Source organism: Canis lupus, chromosome 16 (assembly GCF_011100685.1).
Source record: "Canis lupus familiaris isolate Mischka breed German Shepherd chromosome 16, alternate assembly UU_Cfam_GSD_1.0, whole genome shotgun sequence".
Lineage (NCBI taxonomy): Eukaryota > Metazoa > Chordata > Mammalia > Carnivora > Canidae > Canis > Canis lupus.
This window is the reverse complement of record NC_049237.1, coordinates 55,283,658-55,302,306: the sequence shown is the minus strand read 5'-3', so window position 1 is coordinate 55,302,306 and position 18,649 is coordinate 55,283,658. Positions and strand designations below refer to the sequence as shown.

Below are 18,649 nucleotides of genomic sequence, written 5' to 3'. Positions count from 1 at the left end.
CCCAGGCGTGTGTCCAGGCTGGGGTCCTGGGTGCACACAGTCCTTCCCTGGGGCCTGTGGACAGGGCTGCGGTCGTGTCCCTGTGTGCACAGGCCATCGCCTGCAGGGAGGGGGGAAGCATTGGCAGCACGAGCACTGCCCCTGCAGCTTCCTCCAGGAGTGGGTCAGGGAGGGGGTCCCAGGGAGTGAGGTCACTTCCGTGTCACAGAGCCCAACAGAACTTGGAACCCCCGTAACCAGGCACCCGCATCCAGTGCAGCCCCAGCTCAGGCTCACTTGGCTGGAGACATCTGCTACTGGAGGATGTTCTCTTGCTGCCGGCCCACCTCTCGGGGCTCTGGCTCCCAGGAACCCCGGGGGAGCCGCTTGTTCCAATGCTGTAGGCATTGGCTCCAGGATAGATACCAAGGCGTCAGGGCGGTGATCCGGAGGCGCCGTCAGGTAACACAGCGCAGGCCAGGCCAGGCCCCCTGTGCCACCATCCTGGGAGCCTCATCCCCTCCTCCTCAGGTTCAGGGAACCAGGGATGTGTGGGCAGGTCCCATGCAGGCTGGGGGACCTGCAGGGCGGCACATTCCCCGGGGATCCCTTCAGGGTCACCCTGATGTCACAGTGGGCAGGGGGGAAACAGGGTTCCTGAGGTCCTCTACCCCCCCCGGAGTCACCCCGAGGCCCTGCAGCCACATCCCTTTCCTCTCTCCAGGGGCGGTGGGTGCCAGCTGCGCTGTGGTGTGTCTGGGTGGAGGCAGCTGGGGGTGCAGCCCAGGCGAGGGGGCCAGACCAGGCGCTGAGGCCTCCTGCCTGGCTGCCGGGCACTGTCTCCACAGAGCTCCACCCGGGACGTGGGGCGCGAGCGGGAGGAAGGGGTCGTCTGCCCCACCGCCTCCAGGAGCAGGGAGGTGCCCTGCGCAGCTAACAGAGGCCAGCGCGGGCTCAGGGTGAGTGCAGGGGCTGGGCCCCCCGACACCCGGACCCTGATGCGGCAGGAAGGACACCGGGTCCCAGAAGCCAGCCTGCTACCCCCTGGGCCCCCCGACACTCCTGCTCCCACATGAGTCTGGATCCCCTCCTCCCCACACCTGCCCCCATGGCCCTGCCCCTGCCTGGGCCAGATGCAGAGTCCCTGCGCACAGATGTGTGGGAACATCAGAATAGAGCCCTCAGGGGAGGCCTGGTCACCCGGGGGTTAGCGCCTGCCTTCCGCCAGGCCTGATCTCCGAGGCCCGGGATCGAGCCCGCCTGGGCTCCCTGCACGGGCTGCTTCTCCCTCCGTCTGTGTGGCTGCCTCTCTCGGTCTCTCTCTCTGTGTCTCTTGAGGTCCTCGTATTGATCCAAATATTTTGAACATTTATCCTCTGAGATTGTTTCTTTATTGCATAGTTGGTCCTGTTTGTGTAAGAGACAGGCAGGGAGCTTGAGCGGGAGAGGGAGCCCCAGCTCCTCAAGCCCACGGGGCCCCAGCGCAGGGCCTGCCGGGGCGGGATCCCAGGTCTCCTGGCGGCTCCCTGCAGGCTGCACGTCCCCTCTGTCCCACCTCAGGGTGCTGGGGCCGCGGCCGGGAAGGGGCATCAGATTGTCCCGAAGAAGCTCAGCCGGACGGAGCTGCTGGGGCACGAAGACCGACAACTGCTGCTCGCCTTGCAGCGCAGAGATGTCATCTCCATTTGCAGCTTCTTAGACGACTATCGTGGATTCGCCACCACGGACGAGGTGCTGGACCTGCTGTTCACCGAGTGAGCACCTGCCCCTCCTCAGCCCAGTGCTGTGCCACCTGCTGCTAGGGAGGCTGGGGATGGTGTGAGCTTCCCGGCCTCGGGCTGCTCCCCCGCCTGGAGCAGGGTCCCCCAGGGCCTAGCGGGGTCCTGGAGGGCAGCCCCGGGGCCTGGCCTGTGGCGGGTCAGCCAGAGGGTCTGTGCCTGTGCTCAGCAGCTGTCTTCCTCCCCCATCATGAGGCCTGGGCCTCCTCCACCCCGTCACCAGGGTCCTGAGCGGCCTGTTTCCCATTTGAAAGGGAGGTTTGAGAGTCTATCGGGGGTCTGTGTCCTCGGGCAACCAGACCGGGGGACCCCGGGGCACCCCGGGCCCACTCGGTTATGGGCCATGGGCCTCGCCGAGCCCTTTCATGCTCAAGCCTTCAGGAGGCCCCAGCAGGTGCGGGCGCTTCTCCGGGAGCTGCCCGTGGCCCCACGCCCAGAGCTGACGGCCCCCGGGGCTCCGGCCTAGTCAGGGGTCAGAGGGTGACAGCCCCCATTATGAGAGGTCACGTCCACAGGACGATTCATGGGATGCCCCCACCCTCCTCTAGATATGGGTACATCATAGCTGCATGTGGTGACGACGACACGGTCCAGCGTTGGAAACTGTGAGTGACTCCGGCTCCTGCAGGAGGGCCTTCCCTCTCCAGGAGGGCAGCGAAGGGGCTGTGGGGCGGGGGGGCGGCTGCACCCTCACCTCACACATCTGCAATTCCTGTGACAGAGTAAAGGTCTAAGGCCCCTTCTGGAAAAGAGGGCAGCAGAGCCAGGATGGGGTGCGGTCTTGGTGGGAGACACTGGGAACCCTAATGAGAACTTCTCCATGCCCCCCAACCCTCTCTCTGCCCCACACCTGGGGCCCAGAGCAGAGGGGGTGGGGAGCATCGCACTCCCCAATCTGGTGGCACCTGGACCAGGGGGCACAGCAGGTGCTCAGGAGGGCTGGTGAGGCCTCCAGACCAGGTGGCCCCCACCCTGTGGGAGATGAGAGATTAGAGTCAGTGGAAGGACACCCCCGGGGGCCCCTCTGGAGGGAGGCAGGCCAGAGCCACAGTAGGGAAGGTGGCGGTCCTGGGCGGCTCCTGGCAAGGCCTGACAGGACACAGAGCCCGAGCCCTCCTGCCTTGGAGCTTCCCAGAGCGACAGTGTGTGCAGTGAGGGCAATGACAGGCCAGACGCCCCCAGTCCCCGGACGCCTGCCGGTGGACTCAAGGGGCAGGTGGGCAGGGACCAGGCTGAGGAGGGAGTCCCGCTTCCCCAGGAGAGACGGTGATGGTCACCCCGCTGGGCGTGGGCTCCCCAGAACAGAGGCTGCATATCAGCCCCTCCTCAGGGAGCAGGCCTGTGGCAGGCAGGTCCGCCAGGTGGCAGGGGCACAAGGAGCAGGACTGGCCTCTGACACCCCGCACGGGAGGCCGGGTCCCCGGGTCCTGCACGGCTTCCCCGGGACACCTGCATGTGACAGAGCCCTGTCTTCTGACACCTGTGCCCGCCTGTCCCTCCACAGGGCCATCTCCTGCATGCTGGAAATATGGCTGGATTATTATGGGGACGACTTTTGTCAGCTCCCCGAATTTCCCTCCCTTATGAAAATTCTGCAATTCGTAAGACAGCACATGCCAGGTTCAGACGTGGAACTCCGTGCCCGGCGTAACCTCCAGCAATTCAGACGCCTCCATACAGTGGAGCCAGAGGCTGGGGGTGAGGAGGCCTGGGGGTGACTGAGCTGGGGACAGGGTGGGCCCCGCCGATCCAGCCTCCATGCAGCTGGGCTGGGAGCAGGGGGTGGGCTCACACTTCACCCCACGGGCTGCAGCCTGGGGACACCTCCCAGGGCTCATGCCCTCACGCACGTGGAGCAGTGGGAAGAGTGGTCTTGACTTGGGAGGCACGTGGAACGTCCGTCCTAATGGGGATACTTTGCCTTCCTGGAGCTACAGCTTCAGCCCAAGGAAAACACCCTGAAGCAGCTCAGGAGCAAGTCCCAGCTCTGACCGTGGGGACTGCTGCCCCGTCGGGGCCTGCGGGGATCCAGGCCGTCCCGGCTGCTGGGGCTGAGGGCTCGGCCCGCGCTGAAGCGCCCGCTGGGGAGGTGAAGCCCCTGCAGATAGTGGTCACTGCTCTAGTTCACTGCTCCGCCCTGGAGGAGCCCCCTGCACCCGCGGCCACCCCAGAGGAGGAGCAGGCCCCGGCACCTGCAATCGGGGTCCCCAGAGTGCCAGAGCCGCCACCTGCATCTGGAACAACTGGCTTCGACCCCTGAGCTCGCCCCAGCTCCCAACGCAGGGCTCGTGGTGGCTGCAGCCCAACGGAGGCTTGCCCTCCCCTGGCATTTCACTGTTTCTATATTTTCCATTTTTCTTTAACCTTTAACCTGTATAATGGCTTATGAGTTTTATTGTAATAAAGGATAAGTTAACTTCACACAAAATTGACTCTGATGCTTTTAAATGCTACATTGTTGTACTTTAGGTCCTTCACAGTGTGGCAGGCCCGGAGCCCAGGGCACCGGGGGACACAGCCCAGGATCCGGTGCTCCCCGGGCAAAGGCAGAGGACGGGAGGACACAGGACATCAGGTCACTCCTGCCGCCGGGCCGCGGCAAAATTTTGAGGGTACTCAGGCCCCTGCTAATTTGTTTTCCAGTATTTTTGGATTGCAAGAGCAGTTCCAGGGCACCCAAATGACATTAGAAATTTTATGCGGGCTCTAGTGAGGCAAGGAGGGTTGTGTGACTCTCCCAGGTCTACAGGGAATGGTGCTGATCTCTGGACGGAACGTGTACATTTTTCTAGGATCTGTCAACCTGGGGACATTATCCACTTGGCTTCCCTGCCCTCATGGAGGGTATATGCCTCAGGAGAGGAATGTGGAACATGCTGAGAGGGTTTCCGCATGAACGGAAACCAAGCAGTGGAGTGGGAGAACTGTAGCCTCGTTGTGTGAAAGTCTTCTGGGGAACAATCAGAAATGGTCTCCAAATATCGGACCCTCCTCTTGAATAGAAAATGTAGTCAGTGTTTTATAACAACCACCCATGAACAATCCATAATAAGACACATAACAGTAAAAGTAATAATCAAGAGCAATGTAATGATTGGAGGACGATCACAATGACTTTAACGCTATTAAAGCAATTAATACTGCCAAGTCTACTACAACAAACCTAAGAAGTTGGGAGATTCCGGTACATATTTCTCAAATTCCTTGTCAAATCACAAGATATCAGGACCTTCTTCCTGGGGTATCTCAGGGTCTGAGCCCCATGTTCTGATCAAGAAAATTATTTCATAAGGCCAAAACAGGCAGCCTCTGGCATAGAAAGTCAAACCAACTAGGTCCAGGTAATGGGAGATCTTGGGAACTTGTGTGCACATCCCAGTGGGGGAGCTTTAAAGAATGGAGGTGGAAGGGGGGCTGTCTGGGGCTGGCCAGCCACATGATACCCATCAGATTTCAAGTATTTGGCCAGCCCAGGGTGCATGCAGAGAAGGCAGGAGCCAGACTCACAGCCAGGGTGCATGAACCAGGCTATGACTCCCACTAAACCCCAGCATTTTCTTAGCCTTAGCATCCCATTGTCCTTCTTCCACCTCTTCCATCCAACCACTGGAGGTCCAGGTAACCATATTTGCATATAGAGGCTCTGGGCTGTTGGAGTGTGAGCCTCTGTCAACCAGACCAGCAGGGGTGACAAAGGCCAGCATAGGAGTTTCATACTGCTTTTGGGTGAAACCAGGAAGTGCTGAAGTTGCTGGAGTAGGTGGGCAGTCACCACCCGGTGCCTTCAAAAGGCAAGTTCCCCTTTTTTGGAACAAGGAGAGGACTTTAAACATATCCAGGGACTCAGGCTGGCTGAGATTGCCCAATAGTGGTTCCCTGACGCTGAGCTGAAGTACAAAATTCTAAGGATATTTGGGCAGGTGTCAGCTGAAACCTCTCCAGGAAGACAAGAGCTGCTCCTTGGTTCCCAAGTAGACTCGAAAACATTTGACGACTCTGGCCATCCAAGAACAAAATCCCTATGTCTTCCCGCTCATCACAGGAGTTATCTGGACCTACAGGAGCTCTCATAAAGTTTTATTAGAGATTCAGTTAGGTCATGGGAAGCCTGGTTGGATTTCAAGTTTTGACACTATCGGTTCTCAGGGTCTGAGCTGAAGCAGATAATTCTGAGGATGCTTCAGTTCAGGATAACTTTCTCCATCATCTTCACAGAGGCGAGTGATCCCTGGGCCCCCAAGTGTTCTTTAAAAACTTTGTGGAGGTTCTGGTGGACCAAGGATGCCCGGAAATGGCCGCAGCTTGCTATGTGGAGACGGTTTCTAGGAGGCGTTCAGAGGGAAAACCAGGCATAGCCCAGTTAACTCCCTGAAATGAGGATGGAGTAGAGATGGAGCAGATAAAAAGAGAAGGGAGAGCTACTTGGGGAGGGAACCTGAGCTCCATGAATAGGGACCACCAACCCCAACTGTCAGAGTAGACAAGCACATCTCCCCACCCCTCACCCCTGCCCCCAGCCTTATCCCCTGGGTGTTCAGGCACAGCCGCGGTCAGTGCTTGCTTTGGAAGTGGTGCTGTTTAGAGAGCGCTACAGAGTTCCTGTCCTGCTCGACGTGACATTCTCCCCAGGGCTCATTCTTTTCTCTTTTTTAATATATCTGATTTTGTTTCCCCCTTTTCTGTGTTTCAATCCTAAGCTCTCTGCCTATTGTTCGACCCTCTTAAAAAGTTCAGTCTGATCAGGTATGTCCATCAATCTCATCATCTTGTAGAACTCTGTCTCAGAGATTTCTGAGGTGTCACAACCAATATTGTTGCCAGCTGTGCATGTTGCTCCCTGTCGCATGGAGATGTCTCTTGGCTCTCATCCTGGGATTCCCACCAGAGTGTTCTCTTGAGTTTTCCACTACTTTCCTATTGTCACTGTAATGAATTACCATACACTTAGTAACTAAAAACAACAGAAAATATTTCTTTTTTTTTCTTTTTTTACAGGTTTGGAGGCCTAAAACCTACAATGAGTCATTTTAATAGTCGTATGGTGGTATCTCACTGGAGAAACCCCTATGGATTCTCTATGTTTCTTACATACTTCATTGTCTCATTTGATGAAAATACTTTGCTGCAGTTTTCACAATTGGCCTTGGTTCTTTAAAAGCAAATAACTTTGCTTAGTAAAATTATATATGGAGAAAATATAGAAGTGATGTATACAAAATTGTTTCATTGAAGATCTAGTAGGTTCCTTGAGAATAGAGAGTGTGCCTCATTTGTCTATATGTCTGCAATGTGTGTTAATAAAAAACTCCAGGACCACCGTCATCATTACTCTTCCCCCATTTTGAGTTACTACCATTGGTAATTAAGCACTGTTGTCACCTCTGTGTCTACTTCATACATTTCAGCAAACCCTAGGTTTCTGTTCATCAAAACAAATGAATAAATATCCTACCTCAAGTGTAATAATATCGCCTATTCCTCCTTGAATATACTTGGCCAGGACTTTTAGATACTGGCTGTTCTCTTTTATACTTCCAGTTCTTTCCTTGGTCAAAAGCAGGGAGTCTGATGCAGGCTATGGTAAGGCATGGTTGGACAGGATGGTTAAGACCTCTAGTTCCTGTTTCTACCCTAAATGTAGAAGGGCACATTCGGTTTGGGAGTCAGCTGGAATCTCAGGAGGAATCCATTTGAGAAGACCAGAGTTGAAAGGTAACAGGGGGAGCCAAGGGTGGAATAAAGCCATAAAAAATGACTTAAGCCCCAAAGATCAGTTGTATGGAGCTAATTTTCTTAGACTCAGTTTTCCTATAAGTAGATCCTTATCATTTCCCATTGCCTGGGCCCCCGAGCTGTATCATGGCTCTGTCATGCTATTATCTGAAAGTCACTAACTCTTGGAGAATATAAGCAGAGGAGGTTTGGAGACAAAAAACACTGTTAGGAAAATGCCCCATTTTCTGTTACCCATCTCCTGTTCTGTTTCACTGATGAAGTACAGATGGTTCTAAACACCTGGAAAGCCCCTGACTGCAGTTCATCCAAGTCCATCTTACCAGACCTAGGATGTGATGCACACAATCAGGAGGGAGCATTCAGGTACCAGGGAATTATGGTCTCTCAAACATTGACTATCCCATAGGACGTAGTGGGATGTAGGTAGTGTAGGTCGTGGAGTCTTTGGCCTATGTGTAGGATTCTCTCAAGTGCTCAGTTTCTCAAACTGAATAAGTCTTTTATAAACTTGTTTTGTTACCTGAGGAGACTTGGTTCAAAAAAGAATAGATTTGCACGAAGATAGTAATGGTTCTCATGGGTGAAGGTGTCCATACAGACAGGTGGAAAATGACTTCATTTCAGTCCGCACTCACCAGGACTAGTAGAATGTCCCTGCATCATGAGGACATTTCAATACCTCCCTACAGGTATCTGGGGACAGGGGTGTCCTATGATAGCAGAACGGCCTTCAAGGGAGGACAGAGAGTCCTTGTTATTTTGGATGCTCATGGAAGTGGGCAGTTTTGAATGGAAGTAATTGTCAAATGGGAACATAAGCTACGGACACTTTGGCAATAAAATGGAACAGCAATCTTTCAGGTCAGTTAAAGTGATTTTGACTAGATTGACAAGAAGTTGGTTTGAACGAGGACAGGGTATTTTGTCTGAGAACTTGTTTCAGACTCTGCTAACTAAAGTGAAACTCAGTCATTCTGTTCTGAGCTCCCACAGGCTTCCCATCAGGCTGTGGAAACTGCCATGTTCTATGTTACTTTGCTGGACATGTATTTTCCAATGAAAGTCTGAGGTTCTAGGGCACCTGGGTGGCTCAAACGGTTAAGCATCTGCGTTTGGCTCAGGTCATGATCCTGCAGTCTGGGATCCAGCCCCGCTTTGCTCAGCAGGGAGTCTGCTTCTCCCTCTGCCTCTGCCTTCCCACTTGTGTATACCAGCTCTCTCTCAATTGAAAAACAAACAAACAAACAAACAAACAAACAAGTAAATCTATCTATAAAGTCTGAACTTCTGTTTCCCGAGCAAGGAGGTGAGACATTGGTTATGTTCCTCTCAATATCTCCTTTTCAAAAAGTGCAGGACAGTGAAATACCACTGGGCTGAAAGACAGAACTTCTAGATTTGAGTGCTGAAGCTCCACTCTGGCTTCTAACTGGAAGTGTGGGACACAGAACCAGGGCACTTTCAAATCTCAGATGCTCCTCTGGTCGGTGATCTATAGTTGCCAAACATCACTATGCAGGAGATTTGATCGGACATGTGGTTTTAAAAATTCAGATTCTTAACTTAAAATTCCGAATATGAAAGTGTGAGAGTCTGGAACAGACCTCTGGTTTTCAAAAATATTCTAGGTGACTAGAATCAACTTTCTAAAAAATATTTTTTTTATTTATTCATGATAGACACCGAGAGAGATGCAGAGACACAGGCAGAGGGGGGAAGCAGGCTTCCTCTGGGGAGCCCGATGTGGAACTCGATCCCAGGACCCCGGGATCATGATCTGAGTCAAAGGCAGATGCTCAACCATTGAGCCACCCAAGCATCCCTAGGTGACTAGAATCAATTTGGCTCTGGAAACACTGATTTATATTACCTCCAAGGCCACTTCTAGCTCTAAAATTTTAATATTCTAAAAATTCTGGTAAATCTGAGTGTGACACTTATCCTTAGTTTTTATGATTGAACAAGAAACCCGGTCTGTGGGTGTGTATGCGTGTGTGCATATATGCATAATATGTAGCATGAAATGTAGAACCATATCCAATCCCTAATTCTTGGTAAATGAGAAACAATGTAGTGAGGAGAGAGAAGGGAGGAAAAGGTATGGCACAATTTGCACACACTGGGGAATAATCTATGTACATTTATGCTGTGAGGGAATTGTGTGATTTGTAAGGGACAAGAAGCCTGAGGAAGTCATTTTTAACTTGAGTGCCTGAGTAAGTGGTAACAATATTTACTAAGATCTAGAACAGTAAATGAAGATCAGTTTTGGAAAGGAAGGGATAAAGTGCAATAAAAACTAGTTATTTGTGGGTGCCCATCAGAGATCCAGTTAGGGAAGACCAATGCCCTGTAAAACTTTAGCATGAAGTTGAAGTCGGAAATACAGTGTAGGATTTTTATCAGACAAAGCTCATTTAGGTCAACAGAAATCATGCTGGGTATTCAGAACACGAAATTTAATGCAAAGGATTGCTTACACAGGTAGCAGATGGTCAAATGTCCACAGAGATTAATAACTACGGGCCCAGAGGAGGACATGGGAAAGGCGCTATCAGCGGCAGGGGTCCGAAATCCTGGTGTTAGCTACCTACAGCTGGAGGCTGGATGTGTGAGTATGGGACACAGCTAAGCTGGTGCTCAGACCTCTAAGTCAAGAACAGCTCATGAATGATGCTTAAGACTTTAAGGAAGGAGTGCTCCATGGCTGGGGCCCAGACAAGTGGGGTGGAGACATCCTGCAGCCAATGTTCAGACTTTTGAGGAGAAGATACGGCCAAACAGGGGCCATGGAGAACCAGGGTACACAGCAAAACAGGTTGTGGTCCAGCCATGCCTTTATGGGTGCTGGGTGCTGTTAGTTCCTTCAAGGGTTATTGCAAGGCTGCTGAGAAAGCCAAAAGGAGTTGGAGCCTGGAGCCAACCATCTGTTGCTGTTGGGGTGCTGCTGGCCAGAGCTGGAAATGAAAGGGACTGTCTTCACCCTTCATCTTATTTTCCTGTCTACTGCCAATGTCTTGCATTAAAGGGGCTAATGGGAAGCAACTGGCCTCAAGGTCTGGAAGATGCAGTGTGCAGGGCATCCATGCACTGCCGTGGAGTGGAGTAGAGAATGGAGGCTTGGAGCCTGGAAAGGCTGGTGAGGAGATAATGCCACATCAACAGGAGAGGCTGAAACCACAGGAGCTCCTGGAATTGCTTAGAGACATGTGTAATATGAAGATGGATGAATCCAGGGTGTGTGCAATCGCAGGAAAGGGAGAACATAGGACAACAGGGAAGAAGAGAAAGAAAGTAGCTGGAAGACTTCTATCTTCAAGGGCAGAGGAGACAGGGAATGAAGGAGGAGACAGACCACATTGTGAAATGCTTGCGATGTATCGAGGTAACAAGAGATACCAACCATAGATTGCCGAGGGTGCCCCTGGAGTCTTTACAAAGAGCATGGTGACCAACACATGTCTAAGAGGGTCATGGTCTCCTCATTAAGAGAAATCCCAGCAGGCTGAAGGTGGTAGAGGATGTTTCTGTAAGTCGAGAAGCAGAGGAAGACACTATACACACCACTGTTAATTTTGCAAGGAAACAGGAGAAAAAAAAAAAACAGAAAGAACAGGGTATGAGGCCTAAATACATTTAGATTCTCAAAGGCAGTTAGTTTTATCTGAGGCCTGGGTAAGCAACTTCTGGGAAGACCCCAGGACCTGTGATACTTGCAAAAAGAGAGCTTCTTCCACCCACTCGTCTCTTGTGTAGTTTTCAGAATAAAAAAATCAGCCCATTAGCCATGAAGATATGTAGCAGCACCAGAACATTTTTTAGAAAAAATGTTTTGATTTCTTATTTTACAGCCTTTATAAATTGGCTCATCCTTGGAAGTAAGTTGTGTTTTTTCTGCTCTCCTTTATTTACATCTCTACAGAAAGCAGGCTTAGTCAAATAGGTAAGGACATTCTCCAGACTGAGCCAAGGGGCTATCTTTCTTCTGTTCTGGAGCAGTGTGCTGTCAGTCTAGGATGACAGTGGCCTATGACATATATATTGCTAGCCCTGAAAGCTGGGAGTCTGAATTTTGGCAAATAAGGGCAAAAGCAAACCTGTGTGCTGTTACCATCAGCCCAGACAAGCAAGGATCACAAGGTCACAGGAGGGATCTTGGAAAGTGTCCAACTCTTCTGCAGCTGTTTCCACTTCTTCTTCCACCCAGCTGCTCACCGAGCTGCTATAAATAATCCCTGTTCAGGCTTCTGCTCTCAGCCAGGACCCCATTTTGTGGACATGCTAAGAACATAAGACCAAAAGCCAAAGTGTTGCTGTGACTAAGCCGGCAACAGTGGCATCTTCTGGGGTCTCTATCTCCTCCGCTGTAATGAAGGTGTTGAATTAGACTATCTCTAGGAACCCTGCTCTTGAAGAGGCCATGACTGCTACATTCTCACTACAAGAGGCCAGCATGAAGACGCTACCCAATCTTTGGCCAGCTTAAACTTTGACACAGGCCCTTTTCATTATGGCACTTGATGTTCCAGATTGAAGAGGGAGGGGAAGCCATGCTAACAGCTATCTGTGAAGGAGCCGGAGAAGCATGAGCCAGCAGGACTGCTAAGGCGGCCACAATTTGTGTCCATCACTGGGCATGTACTATGTGGTTGAGTCGTCTCATATTACAGAGACCAGAGTCTGAACGACAAAGACCCAGGGTCACAGCTCTGTCTGAAGCCAGGGTTTTAGAACATTTCAACCATGGTCCCACCTTTCCATTCTACCTGTTTAATCTGTTAATCTGCTCACTCACTTTATCAATCCATAAAATAATTAAGGGGGCCTCTGCCAGCAAGTGAGGATTCCGAAGGTCAACATAACACAGTGCCTTCCCCCAGGCCCCTCACGGCCTACAGATCGTATTTCTCTGCAGTGTCAGAAGCTGGATTGACAGCTTCATTCAAAGAATGCCCATGTTGGAGGTCAAGAGAAAAATCCAGAGATGTTTGCCGCATGGAGCTCACAGCCAGAGGATCTTTGCTTCTCACTTTCTGGAGCTCCGCTTGGCTTTTAATTATTCTTCCTTTTTTTGCAGCAAAGTGGTGTCAGTTCAGCTCTACAGCCCCCAATCTTATCTTCAAAGGAAAGGCACTCAACCTCACAGCGACCATCCATCTTCTGACACTGCATCCTTCTGTGTATAGCTCCATGGGCTGTGTGGAGAAAGCAAGGCCTCAGTTATCCAGTACTTGGTGACCAGAAAGCAACATAACATCACCCAGGCCAAAATCACAATTCCCTATTACCGAGTCTCCTGCGACACCGAGTACACGCCTGCGATCAAAAAAGCACATGTCACCTGAGCAGCTGTATGGGAGCTCAGATTCCCTGCACAACTTACACAGTGTCCCTACTGGGTATTCAATTCCTTTGCCATATTCATTTCTAGGATATCTAGAAGCAGAGTATGTCTTCCTGGGATGGAGGCAGTCTACTTTCTATTTTCAATAACATTCCTTCCCAATGTGTGATTGTTTTCATGTCTCCAAATTAATAGTCTCAGATATATGACAAAAGGTAAAGATGGTGCTGTTTATACTGTAGGCAGGTCAACGATAGCCCACATGCAACGATAGACCACAGCCATGTGGCTGTGGAGTTTCAAGATTTAGGTGCAAAGATAAAAGAAACCTGAGGCTGATCTGTTCTGTAAGAAATATCAATGAATAATGGGTTTAATTCTGGAATTCAGGGTGATGTGGACAACAAGTTTTTCTTCAGAATAAAGATTAAGCTGAAAGAGTAAAGGTATTTTGAGATAAATGATTGAAAAAAGTTTTTGGTGATAGATGTTCTCAGGAGAAATAATACAAAGAACTGGCAGTCACTCCCAAAGGGAGTTCTTGGAAAATACAGCTTTGAGGAGGAGAAAGAACACATATTGCTGTCATATACCTGAGATAATGCCATGCTGAAGAAACACTGAGCCTGTTTGTACCCCAGTTAGGACTCAGACCAACAGAAAGGAATTGCACAGCCTTAGATTTCTGCTCAAAGTAAGAGGAAATTTTTAATAGAGTCCAAAGTTGAACTGGGGATATTGTAATAGACTACTGAAGTTCATCAGGCATCTAGCTAATCAACTGACATGGAATACTCATAAGGTGTTTAAATACTTAATTGAGGCAGATAATAAGAATGAGAATGATGATTTAAAAACAATGATAAGCAGACAATAATAATATTGTACTTTCTCAGGGCACAGAGGATGTGCCTGCCTTTGTTTAAGCAGATTATAAAAACAGAGGGATTGTTAAACCTTCCCAAACAGTTATTTCTCACTTCAAACAATGAGTAATGGAATCTCTGGATAACACAAGGAGACTCAGCAAAACACATCAGTCCCAGGCCCCATGTCTCTGTATGGTTGCATTGATAAGTTTGGACCAATGAAACAGGAATCAAATGATGCAGATGCTTCTGTGCAATATTTTTGATCAAGCGCTTTACTTACTTTTCAGCCCTTCCTGTCAGAGCATCTTTAGAACCAGATGGAAGACACATGTTTAGGACACAAAGTTGACCTTCCTCCCTAGACTCAAAGTAACTTGGTGGAGAAGAGTCTTCTTTCTAACCATAATAGTCAACTTACTTGTTTTTTGGATTTTTCCCTAAAAGAAAAATAAACTATTTTTTCATTTACTCTCTTTTTAAATGTCTTTGTTAAAATAAGTTTGCCTCTAATTAACATAACAAGTATCTTAATCTTTCAAACAATCCTATTATTATTACCACTTCTAGAAAGGAAACTGAAGCACAATGGTTTACACAACTTAGAAGGATTAGACCTGAGATCCAACTTCAGGTGTTTTGGTGTAAAAAAATCTGTATTCATTTCCTCTTCTCAGTTCCAGCTCTGAGATTCTGTGTGGTTGTTGTGATTGTGGCGCTCCTACTTTGAGCCCACACTAGGCTTGTTGTTAGGATTCAAATGTACCTGAGCTGAGTTTGGGAACAAAGGACCCTTAATGAATCAGAGACTTGTTGAATGGGAATGGAGAAGATGGCTTAAAATGTGCTTCTCTACCTGGATCCATTGTCTGACCTCCAGGAAAAGACAGGAGCAGAAACCAAGTAAGTGACCTGATAAATGAGACTTTGAAATGTAAGGGCATGTTTTTATACCTGTTTTCAAAAGTGCAAGGTGAAGAACACTTCCCAAGAAGGCCCTTCGGATCCCACAGTTAGAACCACGGTTCTACTCCCATGGCTTTCCTTTATAGTCTGCATCATTTATGGCACTTCTGAGAACTGTTTTTGTGTTATAGTTTTTATGAATCTTCTCATATCACCCATTCACTTATTTGTACATTTGAATTTTATCAAATACTTATTTAGTATTCCAGGGAACCTATTTTTTACCAACACACAAATAATAAAATAGTAAACTTCAAGTAAATTAAGCATGAAGATCATACTCTAATTACATTTTTTATCTCCATTTTACCTGCTTTTTCTATAGTGCCCAAACAATTGCTTATTAAGTGCTATATGTATTGGTCTGGTAGGCCTATTAAGGCCCGATTGTGTAGTAAGTAAGTGCAGAAATCCGGAAATCATGAAGTAGTAAAGTGCTTCATAATACATGAGGAACCCCCATTAGTCATGACTTAATAACAGAAGTATAGTTGAGAAGGGATGGATATAAAAGTTTCTTGGTGGGGGGGCGATGGCACCTGACTGTCTCAGTTGGGCATCAGACTCTTAATTTTGGCCCAGGCCATGATCTCAGGTCATGGATTAAGCACCACATCAGGCTCTGTTCACTGGAGAGTCTGCTTGAGATTCTCTCTTTCCCTCTGCCCCTCTTCCAGCTCTCTCTCTCTCTCTAAAATAAATAAATAAATCTTTTTAAAATGTCTTAGGGATAGAGTCTTGGCAGTACTGAGCAAAAAGAGATCATTTCAAAGCTCTCAAACATGTAAAAGCAAACCAATCAAGATGTTAGTTGTTTAAATGACATAATTTTCTATTCGTATGTGAGAACTAGAAAGAAATTCTAAGTAATCTAAGATTAGGAGATTTAGACCAACTAATAAAACATAAAAATAGGAAAAAAACACAAAAAAAGAGACTAAGAATCTCTTATCATAAGTTTTTTTTTTTTCATTTAGGCTACAAAAGCTATACTTCTCTAAATTAACACGTGTGCTTGAAATTTGCCTCTGAAATTTTCTCTCATTTTAGAGCTATCACTTTGGCACACGCTGAAGCTGTGTGGATGATTACAGAAGATGGAAAAGAGCTAACTGTGAAGAGAAGTCTGAATCCCTTGGTGGAGCTTTGAGGGAAATTAACCAGATACCCTTCTGGGTGGAGATAGTTCAGCTCAGTAATTTTGTATTTAAGCTCAAGAAAAGATTTCTAGTAACTGCTTTGTGCTGGGACATTTTTAGAATACAGGGATTAGTCATGCACTTTTCTAAAGCCTGAACTTTCTCTCAAAAGACAGATTGCCACCCTTACATCTATTAGGATTTCCCTCTTACCTGAGAAAATGTGAGCAAGGAGAATGAGAGCAGCAGAAACTAAGAAAAAAATTCTCATGGCTCCAGACATCAGTAGAGAGAGGATAAAGGAGGTATAGTTGCTAGAATCCAGCTCTTTTATCAAGGGAAGTTGATTAAAACAAGTTCTACAGCTCTGAAAGGGCTGGAAGTCAACTTCAGTTTGAAATGTCCATTAAAAGGAAGCTATTCTTCATGCTCCACTGAGTAACGTGTGGGCTGCTGGATCAGGTGTTACCTCAATGATGTCTATCGGAGAGTAAGGCACACAGCTAGTCCCCCTGCCTGCATTCCTACATTCTATGTCTCTGCCTAGGCATCTATTCTCTGAAGCCCCATCTCAGGTGCCTACACTTCCAGAAGATCTATAACCCCCACTCCTTTTCTTCTTCAAGATGTTACTTGCAACTTGGTCTCTTATAAGATTATCTTGGCAGTTACTAATGGGTACCTGTAATAATGCTTTTCAAAAATTATAGTATGTGAAGAATTTTTATCCATCCAGTTTGACTATCAACTCAACGGAAGAAACCAATTCTTCTCCTTCCTCTTCTCTTTCCATTGATTCCTCATAAAGTGCTTTGCAGCAATAGCCGTTCAAAATATACAGGTTCTTTGACTTAATTGATAGCTGTCTAACTAGGGAAACTCCTGAATAGTCAAACAGTTAATTCACAAATCTTACTGAACTTTTAAAGATTTTACATTTGTAAATATTATTATTAAGGATAATGGTATTATGACAAAATATGACCATACCTCATATGTTATGGGAATAGCTTTCATTCAACAAATATGGGTTGGAGAACTATGTATATGTTTATTCATTTTACTAAGAAATTTGAATTTTATCCTAAAATCAAGGGGAAACTATTGAAGGATTTTTAAGCAGGGGGGTTATTTGAAATATTAAAACTCAAATGAGGAGTTCCATTTCAAATAAAGCAAAGTGAGCTCCTGACAAGAAGACCCTCCCACTAATAACAAGTGAAACTGTGGGAAAAAAAATTACCTGAAGAATATGAAAGTTGAAATAAATACAGGCGTATTTAACTTTTTGGAAAAAAAGTTAGAACTTGGAAAAATTAAACAGCAAAGAGTACATTCTTTCTGATTGCAATGTGGCATGGAGAGGCTAACTCAAAAAACAAAAATATCTATCCTCTTTTGAACTTATAAAGGCAGAGTCAAGGAAGACCATGGCTGCTGGAAATGAAGACTCAGAGAAGGGAGCTTAGGTTCTTTGTATGAACTCTCCCCATGACTTTTGTTGACTCCCAAACCATGCATGCATCTAATTAAGGTAAAACAAAACAAGATAAACACACAAATACCTCTGAGATTTGAGCTGCTGCTCATTACACACTAGGCAATACCTGTCAATTGAGTTTAATAGAGATACTTTCCTGTTAAAACAAAATGTCAGCCTTCTTCAGAGGGTATAGCAGTATTCATATCCTCTTCCACACAACATTCTCTGTGTCCAGGACTTCAATGATGTTGAAATAATCAGACAAATGACTTTAATATATTCACTTTAATCTGCTCCAATAGTAAAGAAAATATACTTGCAATGAGTATTAAACATGGGAAATGTCATTAGAGAACAGAAAATATAAAGAAATGTTGATACTGAAAGATATAATACCTGAAAAAGATTAACTGAATAAATTTGATAGCATAGCAAATATGACAGGATCAAGAGTCACTGAATCAATAAAAATTATGCAACCTATAGATCAGAGAGAAAAAGATTGAGAAAATAGACCTTTGAGGGTCTGAGGGATAATATCAAAAGCTAGAGCAGACAGGTCATTGGAGTCTGAGAATGAGGAGAGAAACCGAATGCATTAAAAAGTAGTTCGAGGAAATAATGGCTGAAAACTCTCAAATTTGGTGAGAAGCACAAACTGACAAAACCAGGAAGCTCCTTGAATCACAAAGAATATAAATACTATGCTCAGGCACATCACAGTCAAACTTCTAAAGTCTAGAAAAGGGAGAAAATTGTGAAAGTACACAAAGAAAAAAAAAACACGTCCAGTTCAGGGAAATAGCAATTGGCTTCTCCTCAGAATTGAAAGAGGTCAGGTGACTGTGCACACATCTTGCAGCAGCTGAAGGAAGACAAGCACACACTGCCACAGCCCCAAACTCCATCTGCAGGAAAGATTCCTTTAAAAGGGAAGATAGAATAAACATATATTCAGGGCAAAGAAAATTGAAAGTATTTTTCTCTAGGAGAGATTCCCTACAGTAACTATAAAAGGAAATTCTTCAGGCTGAAGGGAAATACCAGAAGGAAATGTGGTTTTCAAGGAAAATGAAAAACATCAGAAAAGATAAATATCAGTGTAAGTACTTAAAAAATACATTGTCTTTTAATTTATTTGAAATTTATGTGACTTCTTAAAGCAAAATCTGTAACATTGCCTTGTGGGTTTATACTGTATGTGGATGTGATACATACAAAAAATATAGCAAAACTATGAGAATAGGAAGAAATAGGTCTACCTATTGATTACAAGCCTTCCAAATTTTAAGAACAATGGATTAACATCAACCCTAAGTTGGATGTGTATTGAAGTGAAGCCATAATTATAATAC

The 18,649-nt window shown here is 46.9% G+C and overlaps 2 protein-coding genes across 4 annotated transcripts; one reads left to right on the top strand and one right to left on the bottom strand.

The window, feature by feature from the left end:
- The first annotated feature begins 237 nt into the window (after positions 1-237).
- LOC119877109 (ral guanine nucleotide dissociation stimulator-like) lies at positions 238-4,175 on the top strand. 3 transcript variants are annotated; one of them, XM_038560533.1, is made up of 6 exons: positions 238-441; positions 828-938; positions 1,540-1,733; positions 2,306-2,362; positions 3,262-3,455; positions 3,695-4,175. In XM_038560533.1, exons 1-6 carry the CDS (start codon positions 304-306, stop codon positions 4,015-4,017), a joined length of 1,017 nt encoding a protein of 338 aa, XP_038416461.1. In that variant the 5' UTR covers positions 238-303; the 3' UTR covers positions 4,018-4,175. The 3 variants fall into 3 exon arrangements, with proteins under 3 accessions (XP_038416461.1, XP_038416462.1, XP_038416460.1); XM_038560534.1 differs by lacking the exon at positions 828-938; XM_038560532.1 differs by lacking the exons at positions 238-441; positions 828-938; positions 1,540-1,733; positions 2,306-2,362 and having other exon boundaries at positions 2,424-3,455.
- An 8,364-nt stretch (positions 4,176-12,539) lies between these two features.
- LOC119877080 (beta-defensin 107A-like) lies at positions 12,540-16,213 on the bottom strand. Its single transcript, XM_038559242.1, has 2 exons — positions 16,025-16,213; positions 12,540-12,688 (listed from the first exon to the last, which is right to left on the bottom strand). Exons 1-2 carry the CDS (start codon positions 16,092-16,094, stop codon positions 12,546-12,548), a joined length of 213 nt encoding a protein of 70 aa, XP_038415170.1. The 5' UTR covers positions 16,095-16,213; the 3' UTR covers positions 12,540-12,545.
- Positions 16,214-18,649: the final 2,436 nt, after the last annotated feature.